A 23,798-nucleotide genomic window follows, 5' to 3' on the forward strand; every position below is an offset into this window, starting at 1 on the left:
CCATCCTTTCAACTTCCTTCGGCGTAATTTCATGGTCCTCATTTTATTTTAGTCAGGAACTGAGTTGTGCGAGACTTCAAGGGAAATATCTCCTTTTACATTGAGAAGATTTTCCATACATCCGTTCATTCTTTGGGATCTACTATGAGTTCACCTGAGTAATCTTTTCTCCTGTTTTCTAAAATTCTTTATTACCTGAGGCAGGCAGACCATATTTTGATATGGAGGAGGAGGCAACTCTGCTGGTTGTTGTATGTGTAGAAATAACGTGGATATAATCTGTATTATCCTAATTAGGTTTGATATTGGTACAATCGTTAGTCTCCTATGGACTTTTAAACTCGACTTTACACTATCTTGAATCCGACAGCATAAATTATCTTGTAGCGCTGATAAACTTCATCTTGACCTTTATATCAGTCATTCTCAGTGCAGATACAACGTGCGGGGATTCTCCTTCGCAGCTACGGGTGTATATAAAATGAGACAGCTTGGGCCATGTGCCAATCCAGAGGAGGACAGAAGAAAGCTTTGGTTGAGATAAATCGCCTGGGATTTACTGGGGTTTGTTTTGGTGTATTGAAGGTGTGTCATAAGTTATCCAAGTTTGTTACTTATCCACCTTGATTTCAGAGCCAATTTAAGGTAACGATATTCTTAAATTCACAAGAGCCTCCTTTATCTTAAATTGCCTTGATAACATCTTATAATTTAGTCTACCGGTATTTGGTGGAGGCTAGAAAAGTTGGTGTAACGAAATTGCAGAAAATTCGCACAATAGCAAGGATGTTATGGATTTTCGAGTCCGTTTCAGCCCTGAGGATACATTGTTTACAAAATATTAATGCTTTGTATTTTCATGCTGAAAACGAATGACAAATTAAGGGAAAATATTAACCCGATTTTTAATACAAATTTATAACCTATGGTATTTTTGTCATGCGAGTCGCAACCGTTAATTCTTCTCAATTTCCTTACCTCTATGACAGGTTAATTGACTGTAATTACACATTTTAACAAGCAAATGTCTTATGTTCTTAAGGTTTAAGGATGCGACAGAAATTTGCCTCATGCTCTTTTCTAAATCAGTTGCATTCTTTTAAAAGTTGAAATCCAACTGTAAATATTCAGTTTTCTAACCGTTAAATAACATAATAATAAATGATTTATTTTCAAATTCTGCTTCCTCCAACCGCAGGCTGATATTTACAAAGCATACCAGAAATAAACAGACCTCAAAATTGTAACAATTCCTCTTTTAACATTTACATTAAAAAATAATTAAATGTGAAAACCTTTTCTTTCTGAGTGCCACACAAATGACTGAATAATACTTTACATCAAGAAAATTGCTGAGACATTTGCTTCTCTTGTCAGGGTCAGATATTTGTCAACATTCCATAACCAAATTGGAATATTAGTCACTTGTAACAGAGAGAGAGAGAGAGAGAGAGAGAGAGAGAGAGAGAGGGAGAGAGAGAGAGGGAGCACGTGTTGTACAAGTATGAACTCCCTAGCCCATTCAGCAATGATGTTATTATTAATATTATTGTTGTTGTTATTACCTAGGAAGTCTTGAGATTGTGACGTAAAATGGTTGATTCCTTCTCCATAAAGGGAATATTTTCATAAAGGTGAGAGGATTGGGTACTGTCCATTGAGAGCAATGTGCGGCACAAATAGCGGATTTTTTGGATGTTCGTGATCGCAAAAATCCTTACAATAGAGCAGACAGTTTAAGAGGACCGAGAAGGCTGCGCGAGAAGTGTGCCAGGTGGGAGGGTTATCGTGCATTGATACCTGCAATATAAATTCGGGTGTGCGGTCAACTTCGAGAAGAAGCTGTGTTACATTCAATGCAGATGGAATAAATGGCATTCGTTTGCAACATACTCCTATTTTCTCGAAAGAACATTGATATCACAGACCAACGATGGAAAAGCTTTTTCAAAGAATTTGCCATATTCTTATGGTTTTTAGTGTGTTGAATCTGAATGTCGCAATTAAAAAGGTTGTATTAACAACCATTATCTTACATTTCAAAACTTAATATTTATGGAAATAAAATTTGTACCAAATTCGAACGTATTTTATACATTATTAAAATAGGTAAAAAAGGGGTTTCAATTAAGATGGCGGTGTTTGCACTGGTCTGTAGTATATATGGAGAATTAGATCGCGGCCCTCTTGATTCTTATTTTTCTTTCGTTTGTAGCTGAAGCGTCGTCGTTGAGTTCTGCTGCCACCTCTACGTATCAAATGAGGCCTAATGAAACAGTTCGGAAAAGCCTTACGCAATGATGGGCCATGTTTCAAGTATCTCTGAGTGAAATTTTCTTATTTATCAGAATCAAAATTGAAAGAATGCGTGTTTGTTGGACCTGATATCTGAAAAAGAGGTTCGATTCCAACTTCGAATAAAAAAAACTGAAAGTCAGTGAGAGGGAGGCTTAAATATCAAGTTTTTGGGCAACAAAGAGGACCCACATTATATTTCTATTGTAGCCAACGTGCTGGATACGTTCAAAAGGATGGGATGTTTAACGTGCCTGAAGATCCACTTTTCGAACAGTCACCTTTATTTTTTCTCAGACATTTTGTGGGTTGTGAGTGTGGAGCAAGGTGAGTGTTTCCATCAAATTACCAAAGTGATGGAAAGAAGGTAACGGGGCCGCTGGAATATCAGTATTATGGGAGACTGCTGCTGGTCAATTCATTGAAAAGTTCAGCAAGCGACTCACAGAAGAAAACGCCATATCAGAAGCTTTAAGGAGATGAGGGAAAGGAAGTATAAGAAAATGGACACATAAGGGTAGGTAATAGAGATATTTTCATGTTTAGACTTAAATAAAAGCTTTGTACATATTGTAACACTAATTTAGTTTTCATGCTTGTGGTATGTTCCGCTAATTTTCTGGTTTGTAACGAAGTGACATTATAACGAAACCATGGGTGATAGAAAACAATTGAGGTCATATCTGTAATCAGTAACAATACTACAGTAAAAGAATCACCTATTGCCGTTTAATTTTTTAAAAATAAAAGTATATTTTTGTAGGCCTGTGATATTTAGTCAGAAGTTTCGGCGAGGTTATTTTGAGTGAGCGTGGAAAATTAGCGTAACATCGTGATACAATGGCCTATTAACCCACGTTGAAATCGAGGGAAAGTGTTCAGTTTTATAGAACGGATCAAGAAACGTACAGAAAATCTACTACAAGTGGAACTGAATTGCAGGGAACACCAGAAAGGCCGTCTACTGCTCAGATATTGAACAGAGATCATCTCAGGGCGAATCCGAATAGGTCCCACTCACGATGTTGAGAGGCAGAGGAACAGCGAACCCAAAAACGTGGCGCGCAGAAAAGAGTGCCACGTCCGTTACAATATCCGATTACGACGCAAGTGTAGTTTAATTTGCAATTAGTTTGATTTAACTTACCTATCGGTTTCTTAAAGAGAAAAATCAAAACCAATTTATAGTCTTCGAATGGTACGGTTTAAAATATCACAAAACTCTAATATAACACGAGTTTATGATTTTTATGAACATATTATGTGGAAAGAATTTTATGATGACTATGAAACACTTAATATAGTTTTATCTATAGTCGTTTCCAAACTCGAGTTAAAAGAAAACCTGCTGTTAAACTTCGTATTAATGAAGTACAAAGCCACAAGTTAGTCATTTCTTGTGGAGTTACTATAACGTGCTTCGAAGTAAAAAGCCGATGCAATTCGAGAGAGAGAGAGAGAGAGAGAGAGAGAGAGAGAGATGCCAGTAAAACAGATGACGACTCTTCCTCATAGAAAGCAGCTTTTCAAATTTAGAGTACAAGTCTGTATTTAAGTCCAGGCCACATTCGACCTCATAATTTTGACAAGAACCGAAGTTAACTCGTAGAACTTTCATCTCTCTTTATGTGGATTGTTTTTTTTTTAATTCGTTAGGGCCATCTATGGACCACGGTGCTTGTGTTTTAGCTGTTTCTTGAAGTCATCGTCGTTGTTTGCCACAATTGGTGTTCTTAGCGGCTGGTTTGGTAGCTGTTTTCTTGTTGGTACCTCGAGCTTTCCTGATGGCCCAGTAGTCCTTCATTTTCCGGCTAAATTCAATCTTACGTTCCTCAGACCATTTCCTGGTCTCGTCGTTTGGTCTGTGGGTAACTTCTGTGAGGGATGTTACAAAGGATTTAGTTTTAAGAGTTGTATGATAGTTACTCCGATCAGCTATGTCGTTTTGATTTATGTGGAGTTCCGAAAGGTCCTTCTCCACTTGCTTCATCCACACGAACCCAGTAGCTTTGCCCTTGTTAGCAGCCTTGAAGATCCTATGAGATAATCTATTTGAGTCCATTCTGGATAGGTGTCCGTAAAAAGCCAGTCGCCTTCTTCTGATGGCATCTATGAGATTTTCTTGGTGTTTATATAGCTCACGATTTGGTTGATACCATCGGCTTCCATCTGGTAAAATTCTTGGTCCCACTATCCGTCTCAGGAACTTTCTTTCTTGTACCTCGAGGGCTCTTAGTGGGGTCTTCTTAGTTAAATATAGACACTCTGCTGCATAGAGGACTGACGGTCTGATTACTGCATTGTAGTGTCTTAGTTTGACATTCATCGACAGATTTTTTGAAGCATACAGCTTTCTACAGGCATGGTAAGCCTTATCTAGTTTGAGTCTCCTGTGTTCAAGAGCCATTGTTTCGCTGAGGTCCTCTGAGAACCATTCCCCAAGGTACTTTACACTTTTGACTCTCTTGATGTAGATATTATCACTGACTCTCATCTTTCCAGGGGCATCTTTGATGTTAGTAACAAACTCGGTCTTTCCTATGTTGATCAAAAGACCCGTTTTAGCCGCTATTGAGTGCAGTGTTTGGAGCTGAGTAGTAGCCTCCTGTATGTCATTTGCCAATAAAGTCAGATCGTCTGCAAAGGCTAGGCATGGTATCCTCAGGTTGTCTGCTTTAATCCCCATCCGTAATCCAGTGTTCTCTGGAAGGAATCTCATCCACTCTCTAATTATCTTTTCCAGAACGCAGTTAAATAATATACATGAGATGCCATCTCCTTGTCTCACCCCTGTTTTAATGGCGAAACTCTCCGAGAGTTGTCCTCTAAACTTTACTCTGGCTGTGGTATTGTGCAAGGTTGCTTGCACCAGCCTGTTGATCTTGTCGTTAAGTCCTAGTTCTCTTAATGTATTGTAAAGAGTAATTCTATCTACTGAGTCGTATGCTTTCTGGAAGTCGACAAATATAGCTACCCATTGTCGAGCTCTTGATTTGCTGTATTGAAGGATGGTCTTCAGATTTTGTATCTGCTCGGTACAGGACCTCGATGCTCTGAACCCTGCTTGATATTCTCCTAACTCTTTATCCAACTGTCTTGTGACATGGCGTTCCAGAATCTTGGAAAATATCTTATAGGTAACAGCAAGGAGTGATATTCCTCTGTAGTTACTGGGATCTGTTTTGCTTCCCTTCTTGTGGATTGGATGGATAATGGCTGACGTCCAATCATCTGGGAGCCTCTCACTAGTCCATATGTCCAGAATTACTTTATGTATGCTCCTGAAGGTGTGTTCTCCGGCATGTTTTAGCATTTCTGCTACTATCCCGTCTTCTCCAGAAGCTTTATTGTTCTTGAGTAATTTAATTACATCTCTGACTTCTTCATACGTTGGAGGAGGGATAAACTCAGTATTGGGGTTAGTTGGTTCTGTAACTTGGAGACGTTCAATAGGTTCTTCTGCATTTAAGAGTCCTTTGAAGTAGTTAGCTAGGGTCTTGGTACAATCGCTGTCATTAAGACACAGCGATCCATCTGGTCTCTGGAGATGTAAAGCAGGGGAAGCGAATTGGGTTGTTTGTTGCTTGAGGCCCTTGTATAGATCTCTAGAGTTGTTCCTTACAAAATCCTCCTCTGCTTGCTTAATCAGTTCCTGGTTGTGCTTCCTCTTGGCCCCTCTTATGATGCTCGACGTAGTTTTCCTCTGTGCAATGAAGGCTTGTAAATTAGCTTCGTTCTTATGTACATTCCACTTGATCCACGCTAGCCGCCTAGCTTCTATAGCTTTATCACATTCGCTGGACCACCACGGATGCTTGTTCCCTTTAGGTCTATTGGGGATTGTTTCCTGAGCCGCTACTGTTATGGCATCCCTAAGTTGATCCCATTTTGTAGATGTGTTAATCCTGTTGGTATTATGAATCAGCCTCTCTTGGTAACTAGTGCTGTCTTCTTTGAGTTTGGTGATATCAAACCTAGGGATCTTCGTGTTTTTTGCTAACATACCCGTGGTCTTTATTAGTGGTTTTAGGTTCGTTTTAACCAGAGACAGGTAGTGATCAGAGTCAATGTTGGCTCCTCGCATCACTTTGACATTCATAATATCCCTGTGGTGCAGCTTGTCTATTGCTACGTGGTCAATTTGGAATTCACCCATCATGCTATTTGGGCATCGCCATGTCATTGCCTTTCTGGGAAGGTGTTTGAAAGCTGTAGACATCAAAAGTAATCCATACTTGGTGCAGACACTGATTAAGCGTTCCCCATTTTTGTTGGTTCTCTTATGGGCAGGATATCTTCCGACAATCTTCCGGTATTTCTGTTCTCTACCGATCTGGGCATTGAAATCTCCTAACAATATAGTCGTATGATGATTTGGTACTTTATCAAGGGTTTCTTCAAGGGCATCCCAGTACTGGTTTGTCATTTCTGGGTTTTTCCTGTTAGAGTCATTGGTAGGAGCGTGGAAGTTAATCATTGAGTATCCCCTATTCTTGCATCTGAAGGAAAGCACCGATGTTCTATCGTTTGGTGATGAAAAGTCAAGTATGCTTTTAACCAGTAGATGGTGTACTGCGAAACCAGTCCCAAGGAATGGTACATTTTCCATTACTCTATTACCAGGTTTCCCTTTATATATTCTATATCCTTGAGACTCTATGGCTTCTTCGTCCGGAAACCTAGTCTCTTGGAGAGCTGCTATACTGATGTTCTTGTCGTTCAGTACATCAAGTGTATGCTTAAGCTTTCCGGTCTTGATCAAGGAGTTTATATTGATTGTGGCTAGATACGTAATATTTCGTTTCAAGTTTCGTTTAGATCCGACTGGGTCACATGAAGGTGTAGGTCCCCCAGAATCCGATGACCTACTTGTGGATCGTCTACCACCTGAGGTATTATGTTCATTAAGTTTGTACTTCATGTTTGATACAGTCTATCACACAAGTGATTATTATTATTATTATTATTATTATTATTATTATTATTATTATTATTATTATTATTATTATTATTATTATTATTATTATTATTATGTCCGACTCGTTGGCTGAATGGACAGCGTACTGGCCTTCGGTTCAGAGGGTCCCGGGTTCGATTCCCGACCGGGTCGGGGATTTTAACCTTCATTGGTTAATTCCAATGGCCCGGGGGCTGGATGTTTGTGCTGTCCCCAACATCCCTGCAACTCACACACCACGCATAACACTATCCTCCACCAGTTACCTACACATGGCAGATGTCGCCCACCCTCATCGGAGGGTCTACCTTACAAGGGCTGCACTCGGCTAGAAATAGCCACACGAAATTATTATTATTATTATTATTATTATTATTATTATTATTATTATTATTATTATTATTATTATTATTATTATTCGCCTCTGTTATTAATTATTCAGAGGGGAGATCGGTTTTGTATTCTTTTCCAGACATGGAAGGTCTCGTGGTGCTTAGTGTAGTGCTAGCTGCCGTCACAATAGCAGAGGCTACTGAGGTCTCCAATACGGTCAGCGTATCTATCAGAGGTCGCACGAACCAGACAGGTCACCAAATAACACAGGTAAGTAGTGTCATGATGTGTTGACGGTAAAAGCAGTTACAGTTCAGTGAGGCTCAGTGACTGTGTGACGGTTGGAGTTCATTGAGTCCCTTCAGGAAGATTGACATTAACTGAGTTCTGGGTTCCAGAAAAGTAACTGAGCAGGCTTATATTTCAGGAAAAATAGTGAAATGTTCTGAACCAGGGGAGGGATTAAAAACCTAACCAAGATCTTCGTGAGCTGTGAGCTTGCACACGGGAGATAGTGGGTTCGAGCTCCACTGTCGACAGCCCTGAAGATGGTTTTCCGTGGTTTCCCATTTTCACACAAGGCAAATGTTGCGGCTGTACCTTAATTAAGGCCAGGGCCGCTTCCTTCCCATTCCTAGGCCTTTCCTATCCCATCGTCGCCATAAGACCTATCTGTGTCGGTGTGACGTAAAGCAAGTTGTAAAAAAAGAAAAAAATATTTATTTGTTTATTTATTTATTTATTTATTTATTTATTTATTTATTTATTTATTTATTTATTTATTTATTTATTTATTTATTGTCAGACTCCATGGCTAAATTGTTAGCGTACTGGCCTTCGGTCGAGAAGGTCCCTGGATCGATTCCCAGACGTGTCGGGGATTTTAATCCTTGGTTAATTCCGATGGCTTGGGGACTGTGTATGTGTGCATTCTTCATTACTAAAGATCATCATTGATAGGGCCGCATCCCCGGTATCACCCGGTCTTTCCGGAGTACACACGCCATTATTTATTTATTATGCATAATACTTGGACGTATCGTGAATTCAGTGTTGTATTGATTTCTGTAATGTGGTTTTCATATTAGAGAAGAATGTATTAAACTTCGAACATTATTTCCGGTCATACGGAGCGGAAGGTCAGGATGGGCCAAGTTTGCTTCACGTTAAAGAACAGAACGAGGAGCGATTTAATAAGCTGGCATCAAATATAAGAACAATGTTAGCTATCATTGACAAGTTCTATTATACGGGATCAGTCAACGAACCTGGACAACAGGTCGCCTAAGATCTGTCGCCACAAACGAGGGTCGTGGACGATTCCTCCAACAACTATTACAGTCCCCAAAGCATTGTCTACTGCGAACGTCACTGATGCTCGATTAGAGCGATAGGGCTATTCGGCGGATGTCTGAAGTGTTGAATGGTTTTGCGTACCATGTTAAAGTTTCTAAGCGTCCAACAGAAAGGGACGAACGAGCCCGATAACATTATTGCAGCCGAGTGTTGTCCATGACTTACGAGTTACCACATTTCTTCTGCTGCTGATTGGATTACTTCTAATTCGTGCATTACATACCCTTTCTCTTTTTTATTGTGTTACTTCTTCAATTTCCGGTCTGTCTAAAGCCCAGGCTATTAATGGTTTCCACTGCAGTCCCATAACTATAACATGATTGCAATTCATATCTTGTTCACAGATATTTTAAAGACATATACAGTGCATATAAATAATTAATGGATCATTTAATTAAATTTGATGTTCCCTTATTTTTATTACGCCCAAGTTGTTATCGCTATTTCCTTGCTTAACCTTATTTAATATCCCTTTCATGTCATTTTACTAAAGCTTTAGGGGTATTTTCCTTCAATTTTATTCTTTATTATAAGCTGATCTAAAAGGTTTTCAAGCTCGGACTATCTGAAGATGTTGTGAACTTTTAAATTATGTTTACTATTATTATAAACATTTAAGCTCTTTAGGTTTTTTTAATCGTGAAATTACCAGCGTTTTGCCCCAGTGTAGCAGTGGCCTCATCAGTTGGATTGCTACACCTTTCCAAGACGCTGGCAGCTAGTGCGCCGTTGGGACACCACTGCAAGACTCTTATGTAGGACAATGTAGTGTCGGTGCACTAGGGGAATCATTTGCCTCCACTTGTATAAAAGTCTGCCTTTCTATTATTATTATTATTATTATTATTATTATTATTATTATTATTATTATTATTATTACTCTGAGGTATTGCAAAACTGTACTATTAATAAACCTCATGAAATTTGAAGTTTAATGATCCCCTTAAATGATCAGATGTTTCTTTTATATCTTTCCATGTTATCGAGGGCCATGTTTATTAACCTCACTTGCTTGTTCCTCTTAATGTGAGCGTATTCGTATTTTTTCAACTTCACCGATTGTGTGAGTGGGCTTTCGTTTTTTTTTTTTTGTGCGTGAGATTTTTTCAACACGGTGGATGGTCTTGTTAGAATATCGGGATTTAAGGAATGCCTTCCGGAATTAAATGAGTAATTAATTGATCTTAAACATTTTAAGTGATTGATCATTTTCGTGCTCTATTCTTGAAAATTGTATCCTTTCATCTAAATCTCATCGGACATCACCTTATATGTGAGGTTAATCTTCAAGCCTCATGTGCTTAATAATTTAATCGTAACATATTCAACATAATTCAAGTTTATATTGAGGTTTTCTGGATTTACGGAATGTCTATTATATTATTTCAACCAAATAATTATTGAAATATTTATAACACACCATAAAGGCGTTCTTATTTTAGATTTGCTTTACAGCAGATTATCATTTCTTTAAGGGAACTTTCAATTAAATGTTAAGCATAGAAACCACAGATCCTCCAATTTCCTTCCGTTCTAAGGGCCATATATTCACAAATCTCATCACTTTAATTAATTAGTTGCGGCCGGAGGAAAGGTAAGTGATTATTTCCGAAGTTTTCTTTTCTACTAGCTGATGTACCCGTGCTTCGCTACGGAATTCTACACTGTATGCAAAATTCTATGTTGGGTAGTGTATACGTTATGAGTAAGAACGCATTAAATAGCGTAGCTCTTAACGTTACCCCAGAAACGCGACGGGGAAGTCACCTTACGTCCTTTCTCATGTGAAGACTGGGTTAGGGAATATTCATTTTAAAGATAGTCCTTCTTGCCTACCATTAGTCGCAATCATGTTCGGGAATTTTCATTATAATGCCAGACACTCACTTTCGACCTACCCTTTTACATCCTCAGAAAGACTGAATTCTTAGTGGTTTTACCAGCTGAAATCAACATAGGTTATTACAATGACGTCAGTAGGAATGTGGCGAAAAAAAAGCAATGCTATCATATGAAATACTCGATCAAATGAAGACATCCAAACACCATGAAATAAGGAATGTAGACTACGGAAATTTTGGCAATATATTTATCGAGATAACATATTTAATTCATTAATAAATTCATTAAAGGTACAAGACTACAGATTAATATCCGTGCGTGAAATTGCATTGCAAATGTGCCATGCTGGTTCATTAATAACGGGTGTAATCGCCTGACTGTTGAACGCGGGCATGTATTGTGTCGTACAGGTGCCGGATGTCAGCTTGTGGGATGGAGTTCCATGCCTGTTGCACTTGGTCTGCCAATGCAGGGACGATTAATGCCGGTTGTAGAAGACGCTGGAGTTATCGTCGAACGATGTCCCATACGCGCTTGACTGGGGACAGATCGGGGGATCGATCAGGCCAAGGCAACATGTGGACACTCTGTAGAGCACGTTGGGTTACAACAGCGGTATGCGGGCGTGCATTACATCGCCGGGAATGCTGTTAATGAATGGCAGCACAGCACGTCGAATCACCAGACGGACGTACACATCTGCAGTAAGGGTGCGTGGGATAACCACGAGATTCCTCCTGGTGTCATTGGAAATTGTTCCCCAGACCAGAACTCCCAGTGTACGTTCAGTGTGTCGACGCCACAGATGGGTGGAATGCAGGCACTCACTTTGACTCCTTCTAACCAACACACGGCTATCACTGGCCGCAAGGCAGAACTGGCTTTCATCGGAAAACACAACGGACCTCCACTCCATCCTCCAATGAGCTCTCGCTTGACACCACTGAAGTCGCAGACGGTGGTGGCTTTTGGTAAGTGGAATGCACGCCACGGGGCGTCTGGCTCGGAGCTGTCCTTCAAGTAACCTATTTCGAACAGTTCGTTGCGTCACTGTGGGGCCAACCGCCGCTCGAATTGCTGCTACAGACGCAGTCCGCTGCGCCGCAGCCATACGCCGAATACGGAGGTCCTCCCTCTCGGTGGTGCCACGGGGACGTCCGGAGCCCGGTCTTCTTGCAAGCGTACCTTCTCGTCGCCACTGTTGCTAGCAGCCGTGCACGATCGAGACATTCCTACCAAGTCGTTCTGCAATAGTGCGGAAGGAAAATCCACCTGCACGTAGCCCTATTATACGGCCTCGTCGAACCGCATGAGCAGTTGATACTGGCCTCTTCGTCATCATAAAGGCATTATTGAACCACTAACAATCACTCCGTCCAATCTCACAGGTAACTAACGCTCTCACACAGTGCAGCCCTTATTTAAAGCAAACCTGATGTGCAACGTCATAGGGCCACTACTAGCGCCACGGAAATGCGATTTGCGGGAAATTTGAACCTACGCCATCTTTCAGATGTATAAACACACCTACGAACGTTCGTTAATCTCGCACAACCACTTCTTGGTGTTTGGACATTTTTTCCGCCAGTGTAATAATAATAACAATTAAATTCAATAATTTTATGGCTATTACAACCACAACGACGCAGTTCTTGTACGGCAGACCGTTCGATGAGAGTGGGCGTCGTCTGCTGTTTATAGGACAGTGCGTGCTATTATGGTGGAAGATAGTTTTGTGTGAGGGTTGCAGGTATGTTAGGGATAACAAAAACACAAAGTCCCTGAAGCAAGGGAATTAACCGTTTACAAGTGAACTTCATGGTTCAGGCAGGAATCAAACGTCGAGCTCCGAGGACGAAAGACTAAGAACCTGAGTGGAGGTGGTGAATATTGTTTTAAGAGGAAATGAAAATGAAAATCCAGAGCCTGTTTCCAGTCATTCGACAGGGTCAGAAATGGCATGAATGAAGCCCCATCTAGCGGCGAGGATAGGAAATGTGCCGGTTGCCGAAGCCTGTTGCACCCCTCTGGGGCAATGATAAATAACTGACAGACGAAATGAAATGTTAATGCAGAGTGTTGCTGGAATGAAAGATGACAGGAAAAACCGGAGTGCCCGGAGAAAATCCTGTCCCGCCTCCTCTTTGTCCAGCACAAACCTCACATGGAGGAACCGGGATTTGAACCACGGTATCTAGCGGCCAGAGCCCGGCTCGCTGCCGCCTGAGCCACGGAGGCTACTTAAGAGGAAGTACAACCTGGGAAATCATGTTCTATTTAACACTAATCAAAGAGAAAAATGGAAGGGGTGCGACACCTGGAAAAATGAATATATAGGCCAAGTAAAGACAAAGGCCACGGAGGGCGTGAAAATGAAAGACTCCCCAGGTCTCGCAACCTAATACCGTAGGGGTCGAAAAAAAGAACAAGAGTTGGGCAAGGGAGGTCGGATAGGATAGGTGAAAGTGAGAAGCCTGGCACTAGTAAGTAGAAGCAGTGGCAGGAATCAGATAGGTGCCCCGTGGTCGCCCACCCGCCCTTCCAAGTTCAGAAACCATGTGGCCAATTTTAGTCACCTTTTAGGACAAGCAGGGGATACCGTGGGTTTTACTCTACCACCCCCACCCACAGGGAGTTCCAAGACACTGACCACTCTGCAATGGGTCTGAAAGCAATAATGATGATAATAATTACTAGAGGACTCGTGCTGCTCGGCAGAATTCGTTATAAATAGGTCGGATAACTCATCTTGATCTGCCTGTTGTAGTGATATTGTTTCGCCTGCCAGTTTCAATGTTTTCATGAACATTTAATAAGAAGCGCGTTATGGTATGACGCAGTTTCTAGTCAGAATTAATTCATTCTGACGTCATCATGCCGTCTATTTCGTAAAAATCTATCCATATATTCGCTTTTCTATCCTGCAGTTCTTGATGTAAAGCTTGGTATTGTGTCGTATAAGGCAACGGCATTTTTAATCGCAGTTCTTCTTTATAGAACGGTTGTCTTGTGAGCTCATAGGTTACTTTCGAAGGAGCATTTGCTACCAGGCAGATAACCTTTTTATATGTCAGTTGCTTTAACGGGTGTCAGTCTAAGATTGGAGTTATTTCTTTTGTAGATACTAATTCCTAATTTATTTTAAATTTCTGTATTTCTACTTTTTAATTCATTTTTAGATATTAAGTTTTTTAGGTCATAAGTCCACTTCGAACCTGAAAAAGTCTACCTTTTAATTAATTTTTAGATATTAAGTATATTCAAACTTGAAAAAGTATTAATGTGCTGTAAATTCCGTTTGCTACTCTACTTGTTAATAATGTTGTATATTTTTATTTTTAGATATTAAGTTCTTTCTAACATTTGTCATTTTTAATAATTAATGCATAGTGACTAAGCCACCTGTAATTGGAGAAACATCTCTGTTGGTAGTATGAAATAAATAAATAAATAAATAAATAAATAAATAAATAAATAAATAAATAAATAAATAAATAAATAAATAAATAAATAAATAAATAAATAAATAAATAACATTTTTAAGATGCATGGCCTTCACTCTTTCTAGTGTAGCTAGGTTATGCTTCGATAAGTGTTCCCATATAATATCTAGGGCGTTTGTCATAATGGGGTCTAATTGTACACAACCACCATGTAAGTTATTAGGAACACTCTGCCACCTGTTGAATAGGCCTATATTTGCAAGCTGGGAAAGGTTAGAGTATCAAAGAGTATTAGGGAAAGTGCATATTCTCTGGCTTGACGGGTAGTAATCAAACATGGCTGCATGCAATGGCAATACTAAGGATGAAAATCACAGATATCAGAAATTTAATGAAAGTGTTAGTCGCTTAGCAACCTGCTAAGTACAGAATGTATTGCGGGTTAGACTAAGGCTTCGCCTGCAATTATTGGATTGATCATTCAATGACTTTATTGTACGATTACTCAAAGTTGTCTGAGCTTAGAGACATATCAATGTCTCATGATTCACGTGCATGCAATTCTGCATAGAATCAAACAAAAATGAAGTAAATCGGTCCAGTAGAACGGACGGACAGATTTGCCAAAGATGTTTTTAGTAAACTCCTTTAATACATAAATAATAATTCAGTCACTGTCTGGAAGCCACTGAACATTGTTTACTTTTGTTGTTCATGTTTGTGCACCGAACATAACCACACATTGTTTGAATACAGGAAGATCACACTACACACAAACATTTCTGTGTACTTTTCTTCAAGACAAATGGGCTACGTAATAAAATATATTTGTAAAACCGTTGTTCCAGTTTGAAATCTTCTACGATCGTGTCGATGGCATTGGACAAGGGACGGTCCCCTGGCAACTGGATGTGCAACAAGGAGTTAAAGAGAGTTCCAGATACCTTCTGGCCAGTCTTTCCGGTAAGATAGGTCAGATATGTCACTCCAAGTAGCGCAATGCTATGCACTGTGATAGCTCAGACTAGATTTATTCCTTCCCTGCAGCTCTGTAAACAAATAATCCATCGCTGAAAAAATACGTGCAAATGTGCGCCGAGGACTTAAGAACATTTACCACTACTCAAGGTAAATATTCTTTTTTTTAAATTGGGGTCAGGCATTGATTGAAATTGGTAAAAATATAATTCGTTGGATATTAAAAGTGTTATGTGTTCTCTCGAGTCTCAGTACAAGGTTCAAACATTCGCAGACAAAGTGAGCAGTAAAATGTTATTCGATATTGTGCATGCTATTCAGTCCAGTCCAGTAGGCCTGTCTGTTCATGTATCACCGATCTATGGACGAATAATCTCAAGGCAATAGATGCTGTGAACGCTGTTTTGGAGAAGGAGGAGCCCATCCAAAAAAATGCTTGGTTATCATTGGTCATCACTTGTCGGCTTATAGCTTTAAGATATTTAAGGGACCCTTGATTTATTGATCTTGAGGGTGAAGAGGAGCCTACTTTAGTGCTATGTTTTGTAACATGGTGGAGGCAAGCAAGCAAACCAAGTTACCTGTAGCCTGCTCAAATAGGGCTGAGCTGGACCCTGGCAGGAGTGCAGCAGCTTGCTTGTATTGTTGTTTACGTGCGACCAGCTAGTCTGCCTGCTCTCCAGGCAAACATGGGAAAGCTGAATATGTACAGCCCTGACTGCAGATCTTGAAGTTCTGTTTTTTCTATACTAGTGTTGTACCTGACGGTCTGTTTGTCTACACTAGTGTTATTCATGACGGTCTGTTTGTTTTACACTAGTGTTGTTCATGAGGGTCTGTTTGTTCTATACTAGTGATGTTCACGACGATCTATTTGTCCTATACTAGTGTTGTTCATTATGGTCTGTTTGTACTAGTGATATTCATGATGGTCTGTTTGTTCTATACTAGTGATGTTCGTGCTGGTCTGTTTGTTCTATACTGGTGATGTTCATGATGGTCTGTTTGTTCTATACTAGTGATGTTCATGATGGTCTGTTTGTTCTATACTAGTGATGTTCATGACGGTCTGTTTGTTCTATACTAGTGATGTTCATGATTGTCTGTTTGTTCTATACTAGTGATGTTCATGACGGTCTGTTTGTTCTATACTAGTGATGTTCATGATGGTCTGTTTGTTCTATACTAGTGATGTTCATGACGGTCTGTTTGTTCTATACTAGTGATGCTCACGATTGTCTGTTTGTTCTATACTAGTGATGTTCATGATGGTCTGTTTGTTCTATACTAGTGATGTTCATGATTGTCTGTTTGTTCTATACTAGTGATGCTCATGATTGTCTGTTTGTTCTATACTAGTGATGTTCATGACGGTCTGTTTGTTCTAGACTAGTTATGTTCATGATTGTCTGTTTGTTCTATACTAGTGATGCTCATGATTGTCTGTTTGTTCTATACTAGTGATGTTCATGATTGTCTGTTTGTTCTATACTAGTGATGTTCATGACGGTCTGTTTGTTCTATACTAGTGATGTTCATGATTGTCTGTTTGTTCTATACTAGTGATGTTCATGATTGTCTGTTTGTTCTATACTAGTGATGTTCATGACGGTCTGTTTGTTCTATACTAGTGATGCTCATGACGGTCTGTTTGTTCTATACTAGTGATGCTCATGATGGTCTGTTTGTTCTATACTAGTGATGCTCATGATTGTCTGTTTGTTCTATACTAGTGATGTTCATGACGGTCTGTTTGTTCTATACTAGTGATGCTCATGATTGTCTGTTTGTTCTATACTAGTGATGTTCATGATTGTCTGTTTGTTCTATACTAGTGATGTTCATGATTGTCTGTTTGTTCTATACTAGTGATGTTCATGACGGTCTGTTTGTTCTATACTAGTGATGTTCGTGCTGGTCTCTTTGTTTTACACTGGTGATGTTCATGATGGTCTTTTCATTCCTCAGTTAATCCCGCGCCTGCACAAGACTACCAGTTCTTCCCTCTCCTCGGCCGCTACAAGATCCACACTTTGGCGAAGAGTTGGTCGGAAGCTTATCATATTTGTCAACAGGAAGGAGCTCATCTCGCTATCATCAACTCGGACACGGAGGCTCACGTGCTGATGGAATTGTACAAGCGCAGCCCTAAAGCAGAAGGAGCTACCTATGATGGTAGTGCATACATTGGGTTGAACGACCTTGTCACAGAAGGGAAATACGTCACTGTCTTTGGTGAGTATTGTTGTATAGATCCCCACACTTCATGTCTTTGGATCATCGCTAATACCATAATGTATCTATTTTTACTAGCATGGTTATCAGCCGTTATATTGCGTGCTTAAAAGCAATAAACTGCGGGGGAAATGGCCAGGGAACAATGTTGGCTGACACTGCGGGGACAATAGCGAGGAAAATAATACTATCCTGTGAATAGTTGAGGCTTGCGATTTGAGAGCTTCTTAAAATTACCTGGAAGCTGGCTAAACTGGAACTGAACTGGAAATGGGAACTGCGAGGATCTTCCACTGGCCTATACAGGGTGAACTAGAATTATACCGACAAAGAAAATCAGATATGCTCTTCGTGTTATGTTAAGAACGATGATGAAATCGGATTGGCGGAGAAAATATTTCCTTTCGATAAAATGAGGATAATTTGTTACTTCTGGACGCGCCATTCAAATTGATGAACTCGCCGTATGCCAGAGCACAAGTCGCTACCGTGCTTCATGGACGAGAAGTGGAGGGAGGGGAAGTGGGGTGTATGATGGAGACAGAGATAATGCTCCGCGCGTATGCACAAGTTTCTTCGTTCGACTCGCACAGGATTTCCCTTGTCTGTTACAGGAAATATCCACAGTTCGTTTATTAAACAGTCGTAAATAGACGCATAGTACAAGAACACACTGTAATTAAGACGCACTTATCAGTCAAGGAAAGCGCCGTATAGTTTCCCCTCTCGTCTGTTGGTCGCAGTAACGTTCTTTATTATTTAACATGCGCTGCTTCCCCACGATTGTGTATTCCTTCACTCACAACATTGTAAATGAAATTAAATACTGAACGGAGGAACAATATGTCCAATGCTTTGAATACAGTAAATGCTCAATATGCCCCCTGCCCCCAATATTTCGATTCACATTTCACAGCAGTGAAGTAGTGACATTTGGACTCTGGTCACGACGCGTGGTGTGTTGCGAACGACCGGGAAAGCTGCCTGTATTCTTGGTACAAGTTCATCTTTCCTTTCTACGAGCTTCGGAGATTAGTCGGTTTGTATTACTATTGTTTCTATTTCGCAGAATGAAACCTTCAAATTTCGTAGTAAGGTCAATGTCTGACTAGGGAGGCTGCCTCTTGCTCCGTATACCAGCTCTCTGGCAATCCACTGATCAATAGGTATTTTGTACTTTGCTGACAGGTAGGGCAAGCATCGTACATAAATAGGTTGCTTTTCTAGGTCCACATCCTGAGTCTAAAGAGAGTCTCTTTCAAAGTGAATGGTGGGATACAAAACGATTGCTTTACTGTCGTTACTGTTGATGGCTATGATGTCAGCCCTGCGATTAGAGTCATCAGTGTAATCGGGAGATAGTGGGTTCGAACCCCACTGTCGGCAGCTCTGAAGATGGTTTTCCGTGGTTTCCCATTTTCACACCAGGCAAATGCCGGGGCTGTACCTTAATTAAGGCCACGGCCGCTTCCTTCCAATTCCTAGGCCTTTCCTATCCCATCGTCGCCATAAGACATCTGTGTCGGTGTGACGTAAAGCAAAAAAAAGTCATCAGTAGAGATGCGGTGTACCTCCTCCACCATCTTACATCCACGCTATGTCAAGGCTTGAGCAACCGACGTCCCTACACGGTGGTGGCGATGGTTGCGATGTAGCTCATTGCTAATCATATAATCTTCTTCTTCTACTTCTTAATCTGTTTACTCTCCAGGGTTGGTTTTCCCTCGGACTCAGTGAAGGATCCCATCTCTACCGCCTCAAGGGCAGTGTCGTGGAGCTTCAGAATTTGGGTCGGGGGATACAACTGGGGAGGAGGACCAGTGCCTCGCCCAGGCGGCCTCACCTACTATGGTGAACAGGGGCTTTGTGGGGGATGGGAAAATTGTAAGGGATAGACAAGGAAGTGGGAAGGAAGCAGCCGTGGCCTAACTTAGGTACCATCCCGGCCTTTGCGTGGAGGAGAAGTGGGAAACCACGGAAAACCACTTCCAGGATGGCCGAGGTGGGAATCGAACCCACCTTCACTCAGTTGACCTCCAGAGGCTGAGTGGACCATATTCCAGCCCTCATACCACTTTTCAAATTTCGTGGCAGAGCCGGGAATCGAACCCGGACCTCCGGGGGTGGCAGATAATCACGCTAACCACTACATAACAGAGGTGAACAATCATATAATCACATTATATTATTTTATTACGTTTTCGGAAAATTATTTGATTTTTCACTACTGTAGGCTACTGTATGCGTTTGTGCAACTGTTGCTGTAAGATATATATCAGGGGTGGCCATTAACCTTACTTCTGGGAGCCGCAAATTTAGGAGTCAAAAAATTGGGAGCATGTGTAGAAAAGAGTTTATAAAATGAAGACAAGTTCTTAATTTTATAACCAATGAAGGAACATTTATTTTCTACACTACACAGGACATTATTTTTAAGGTGCACATCAAGGAATGAGATTTCACTTTTGGGAAGTGCTTTCTTTTTAATGTTCATTTTTGCTCTTAGTTTTTTGAAATATGGCTGATATTGGTAAGCGCAGTTCGCACAAGTTCACTCAAATGTTCATCAGTTCGTTCAGATCGATATGTAGATTTAATGAATTTAATCGTTGAGTACAGTGATTCACACACATAAGTAGTCTCAAAGATTGAGATTAGTCCTTTGGCACACTGTTTCGTTAGTGTGTATTTTTCTTCTGGACCATTCTTCCAAAATTCTATGGTAGAAATGCCACTTCGTTTGAGTCCTTTTAGTCCTTCGACCTCTTGCAGTTCTTGTAGCTCCAACTCTACAGCTGCTGTATCCTTTGTTATTGGTGATGAAACAGAATTGCCATCGCCCACCACATCAACAGAAATAGGATTTTCCAGGAATGAAAATGAATGTTTCAGTGATCTCAAATCATTAAATCTGCCATTGATTTCTTCAGCAACAGACATTTTACTCATGTAATCTTCAGTTTCCACCTGAACGTCAGGAAGGCTTTCAGTAATTTTCTTCAAACATTTGAAGTGAGAAAATGTTTTAGTCTGAAGGTCTTTCCCAAAAATCTTCAACTTACTATGCAAGCTAAATACAGTCTGGGCCAATTCAGAAATATCTTTACAAGGAAGATATTGCTTTGAGCGGGAGTGTGTGTCAGTGAGCCAGTGTTGTGAGGTGAAGCCAGTTGAGTTCACGTATAGGCAGTAGTGAGTGTCGATACTGTGCTGAAACAGCACACAACAGCACACAGAAAAGTATCGACACTCGCTACTGCCTGTACGTGAACTCAACTGGCTTCACCTCACGACACTGGTTCACTGACACATTCTCCCGCTCAAAGCACTTTCAAATGGAAGGCGCCGGAACTATCTTCACCTCCCATGTCTTACCACTGACCTATAGCGCTAATAACGTTAAGCCACAGATCACTGCTACTGACTGCGCCAGCCGAGATATGTCGTTAGATTCCATTAATTATATCATTTAATTTTACTCTAAGGTTGGTGTCAAGAGCCGCACAAGACTGACTCAAGAGCCGCATGCGGCTCGCGAGCCTCGTTGTGGGCAGCCCTGATATATATTAATGTAACATTAGTTTCGATGAAGTATAGGGCTTTCTTACTGAAGCAGTGAAGTTCTTTGATGTACTTATTTCTTCTAACTCTTTTTTTATTAATTTTATTAATTTTTATTAATTCATTAATTCATTATTAATTCATCTGAACGCCTTCCACTAATACTGGTACATTTTTGTTTTACAATTTGTTTTACGTCTCACCGACACGGATAGGTCTTATGGTGACGATGGGAAACGAAAGGGATAGGAGTAGGAAGGAAGTGGACTTAGCCTTAATTAAGTTACAGCCCCAGCATTTGCCTGATGTAAAAATGGTAAACTACGGAAAACCATCATCAGGGCTGCCGACAGTGGGGTTGGAACCCATTACTTCCCGAATGCAAGCTGACAGCTGCGCGCCCCTCACGGCACGGGCAACTAGCCCGGTATTATTGGTAGATCAACACTCTCACTCACAAGTGGCTTTCTTTTGGCGAGTGGATAATTACTACAGAGTTCATCACCCTCCGTCATTCTCTAAAACTAGTGGCATAGACCTGTCTAGTTCAAAGAATATCAGGGTAACCCAGTGAATCTAGAAAAAGAAAAACATTACTGTATTGGTCTATCATTTGTCGATATCGTCTGTTCACGAGCAGGACTTCTCTGATAACTAAGAAGACGAGATTTTCTTCTGAGGGCGCGGAGTCAATTTCTCTGCGAAACGTAAAGAATTTCACCTGTTTTCTTGACATGTGAGCCACACCCTCCCCATCTATCACTACATAAATCAGTGATCCTAGCAATACCTTAGTGAAATATTCATGGGGAACACTATTTGAGGCCCGGATCGTGCCGACTGGGCAAGGCGCAGACATAACCTTGAGCTGAAACCCCCCCCCTTGTAATCAGGCAACAAGGGCAAGACTACATCTATTTGAAATAAAAGAAGAAATGGTATAAAACAGGGGATTTATTAAATAAATATGAGAAAAAATTTAAACCCAGAGAAGAAAATCACACAAAATAAATAAGGAAATTAATCGTAATACTCATGGACATACCTTGTTCTTTTTCACATAGTTGAAATATGGCGTGAGCTCAAGGTAATACTCTTCAAAAAATTATGGATACGTATTTTAAAATGCTCACTGCACCTCGACACATCGCTACTGCATTACCAGCAGCTTCCCCTCAACATAAACTATTCAACCAGGTCGCCCGTTTTACCAGGATTCACATATCCAAGGCACTGCACCACATATTACATCAGGCAACTAACAATGTGAAACGTTAGCACAACAATAAGCCGTGCAGGAGAACAAAAGGCAGATAAGAATAACGACAGATGAGACTGAGCACAGCCCTCATGGACCAATCAAAGCCAAGACAGATCCAAAGAATACAATAGGTACGCCCATGTGCAAATATGAAACCAACATGGCGGGTACTCAAGCTAAGCATCAGCCATGAATAAAAAATAAAATATATAGCTCTGCGTTGAGAACAAACAAGGTGCAGAATTAGAAAGGCAAATACAACAGGTCGATCGACATATCATCCTTTTCTCCCCCACACATCCCAACTCACATGCATACCACATTCACGTACACACAAAGAGGGTATCGGGAAAATAAAACACGAACGGCCGTTCAGATTTCGTAGTCAAATACAAACCATAAATTATGACTCCACGGTCATTATCAGCGGGTCTCACGTACGCAAATGTTTGCGTGCGGCGTGCAATTACACATAAGGTCAGAATTGAACATTACTTTATTCACATTACTGGCATGTTGCGCCTTGTACAACCTGGATTGGTATCTCCTGCGGTCGAGACAAGGGGCACATCATGAGGATCACGCAGTGCACCAAATCATAACCAGAGAGACCCTTTTTCAATTATCACAACAAGACCACCAACACATTCATTCAAAGCACATCGTACGACGGAGCGGTAAGATGTATGCCATCGACCGTAACATACGGGAATAACTCGTCACCAAATTTAAATATAAACCAAATTATCACATACCTGTGATTATCAATGGTAAAATCGAATAGCAGTTAGCGTGAATGTCCAGGCTTGAACACATTGAATGAATACTTAAAGCATAAAAATGCCACACCAAACATAGCGGCAGCCATTGTTAGTATCTGCCCCACATAGAACAGCACAAGCACTCCACAGATTAAAAATTATCGCTCCAGCAAAACGAACGACCTCACAGATAAAAACATAGCGTGTGCTGCTCCCTACCGGACGTCATTAGACTGACACATGTAAACATTGAAAGACAAAACTGAAGGAAGCCATTTGCATAATTAAATGACAAATCGTGGAACATTCGATAAGCATGGTTCAAATATCCAGCGGCACCGCCTTTTAAAATGCTCCGAAACTCGTTGATCAGACGAGTGGACGCATTTTAAAAGAGGACCATGACTTAAAACTACGAGCGCACGCCCACTTAACCTAGGTACTTATGAACTACTTATATCTACAATTATTTACAGACACATGAAATTTACAAGAACAGTCACCACATTATACATTTTAAATGAGACAGTCTGCCTCATGGGAGGTCTGTACTAGCTTGCCACGTGCAACGCTGACTTACATCAGTCCATTATTACACTGTTTCATTCGCGCACTCAGGTTGAAATCTAGGCATTCAAAAAGTCAAGGCGGTTGGGTATAATATTTCCATGCACTCAGGGATCTGGATGTGAATTCAGTTCAACTCCAGCAATTCGAACCACTTCCATTTTTTATTTCCTTTCTTTTCTTTCCTTCATTTCCGTTCTCATTCATGA

The 23,798-nt window shown here is 40.6% G+C and overlaps 1 protein-coding gene across 2 annotated transcripts in view; it reads left to right on the forward strand.

Annotated features, from left to right (window-relative positions):
* The first annotated feature begins 513 nt into the window (after window positions 1–513).
* Window positions 514–23,798, forward strand: part of LOC136876915 (hemolymph lipopolysaccharide-binding protein) — a 35,519-nt gene continuing 12,234 nt past the window's right edge. The window contains exons 1-4 of one of the 2 annotated variants that reach the window (XM_067150669.2): window positions 514–645; window positions 7,725–7,855; window positions 15,075–15,189; window positions 17,173–17,439. In XM_067150669.2, coding sequence (XP_067006770.2) covers window positions 7,727–7,855; window positions 15,075–15,189; window positions 17,173–17,439 — 511 coding nt within the window. In that variant the 5' untranslated portion in view covers window positions 514–645; window positions 7,725–7,726. The remainder of the gene's footprint in view (window positions 646–7,724; window positions 7,856–15,074; window positions 15,190–17,172; window positions 17,440–23,798) is intronic. The other variant, XM_067150670.2, reaches the window with a different exon arrangement.

The sequence above is a fragment of the Anabrus simplex genome, chromosome 7, assembly GCF_040414725.1.
Source record: "Anabrus simplex isolate iqAnaSimp1 chromosome 7, ASM4041472v1, whole genome shotgun sequence".
NCBI lineage: Eukaryota > Metazoa > Arthropoda > Insecta > Orthoptera > Tettigoniidae > Anabrus > Anabrus simplex.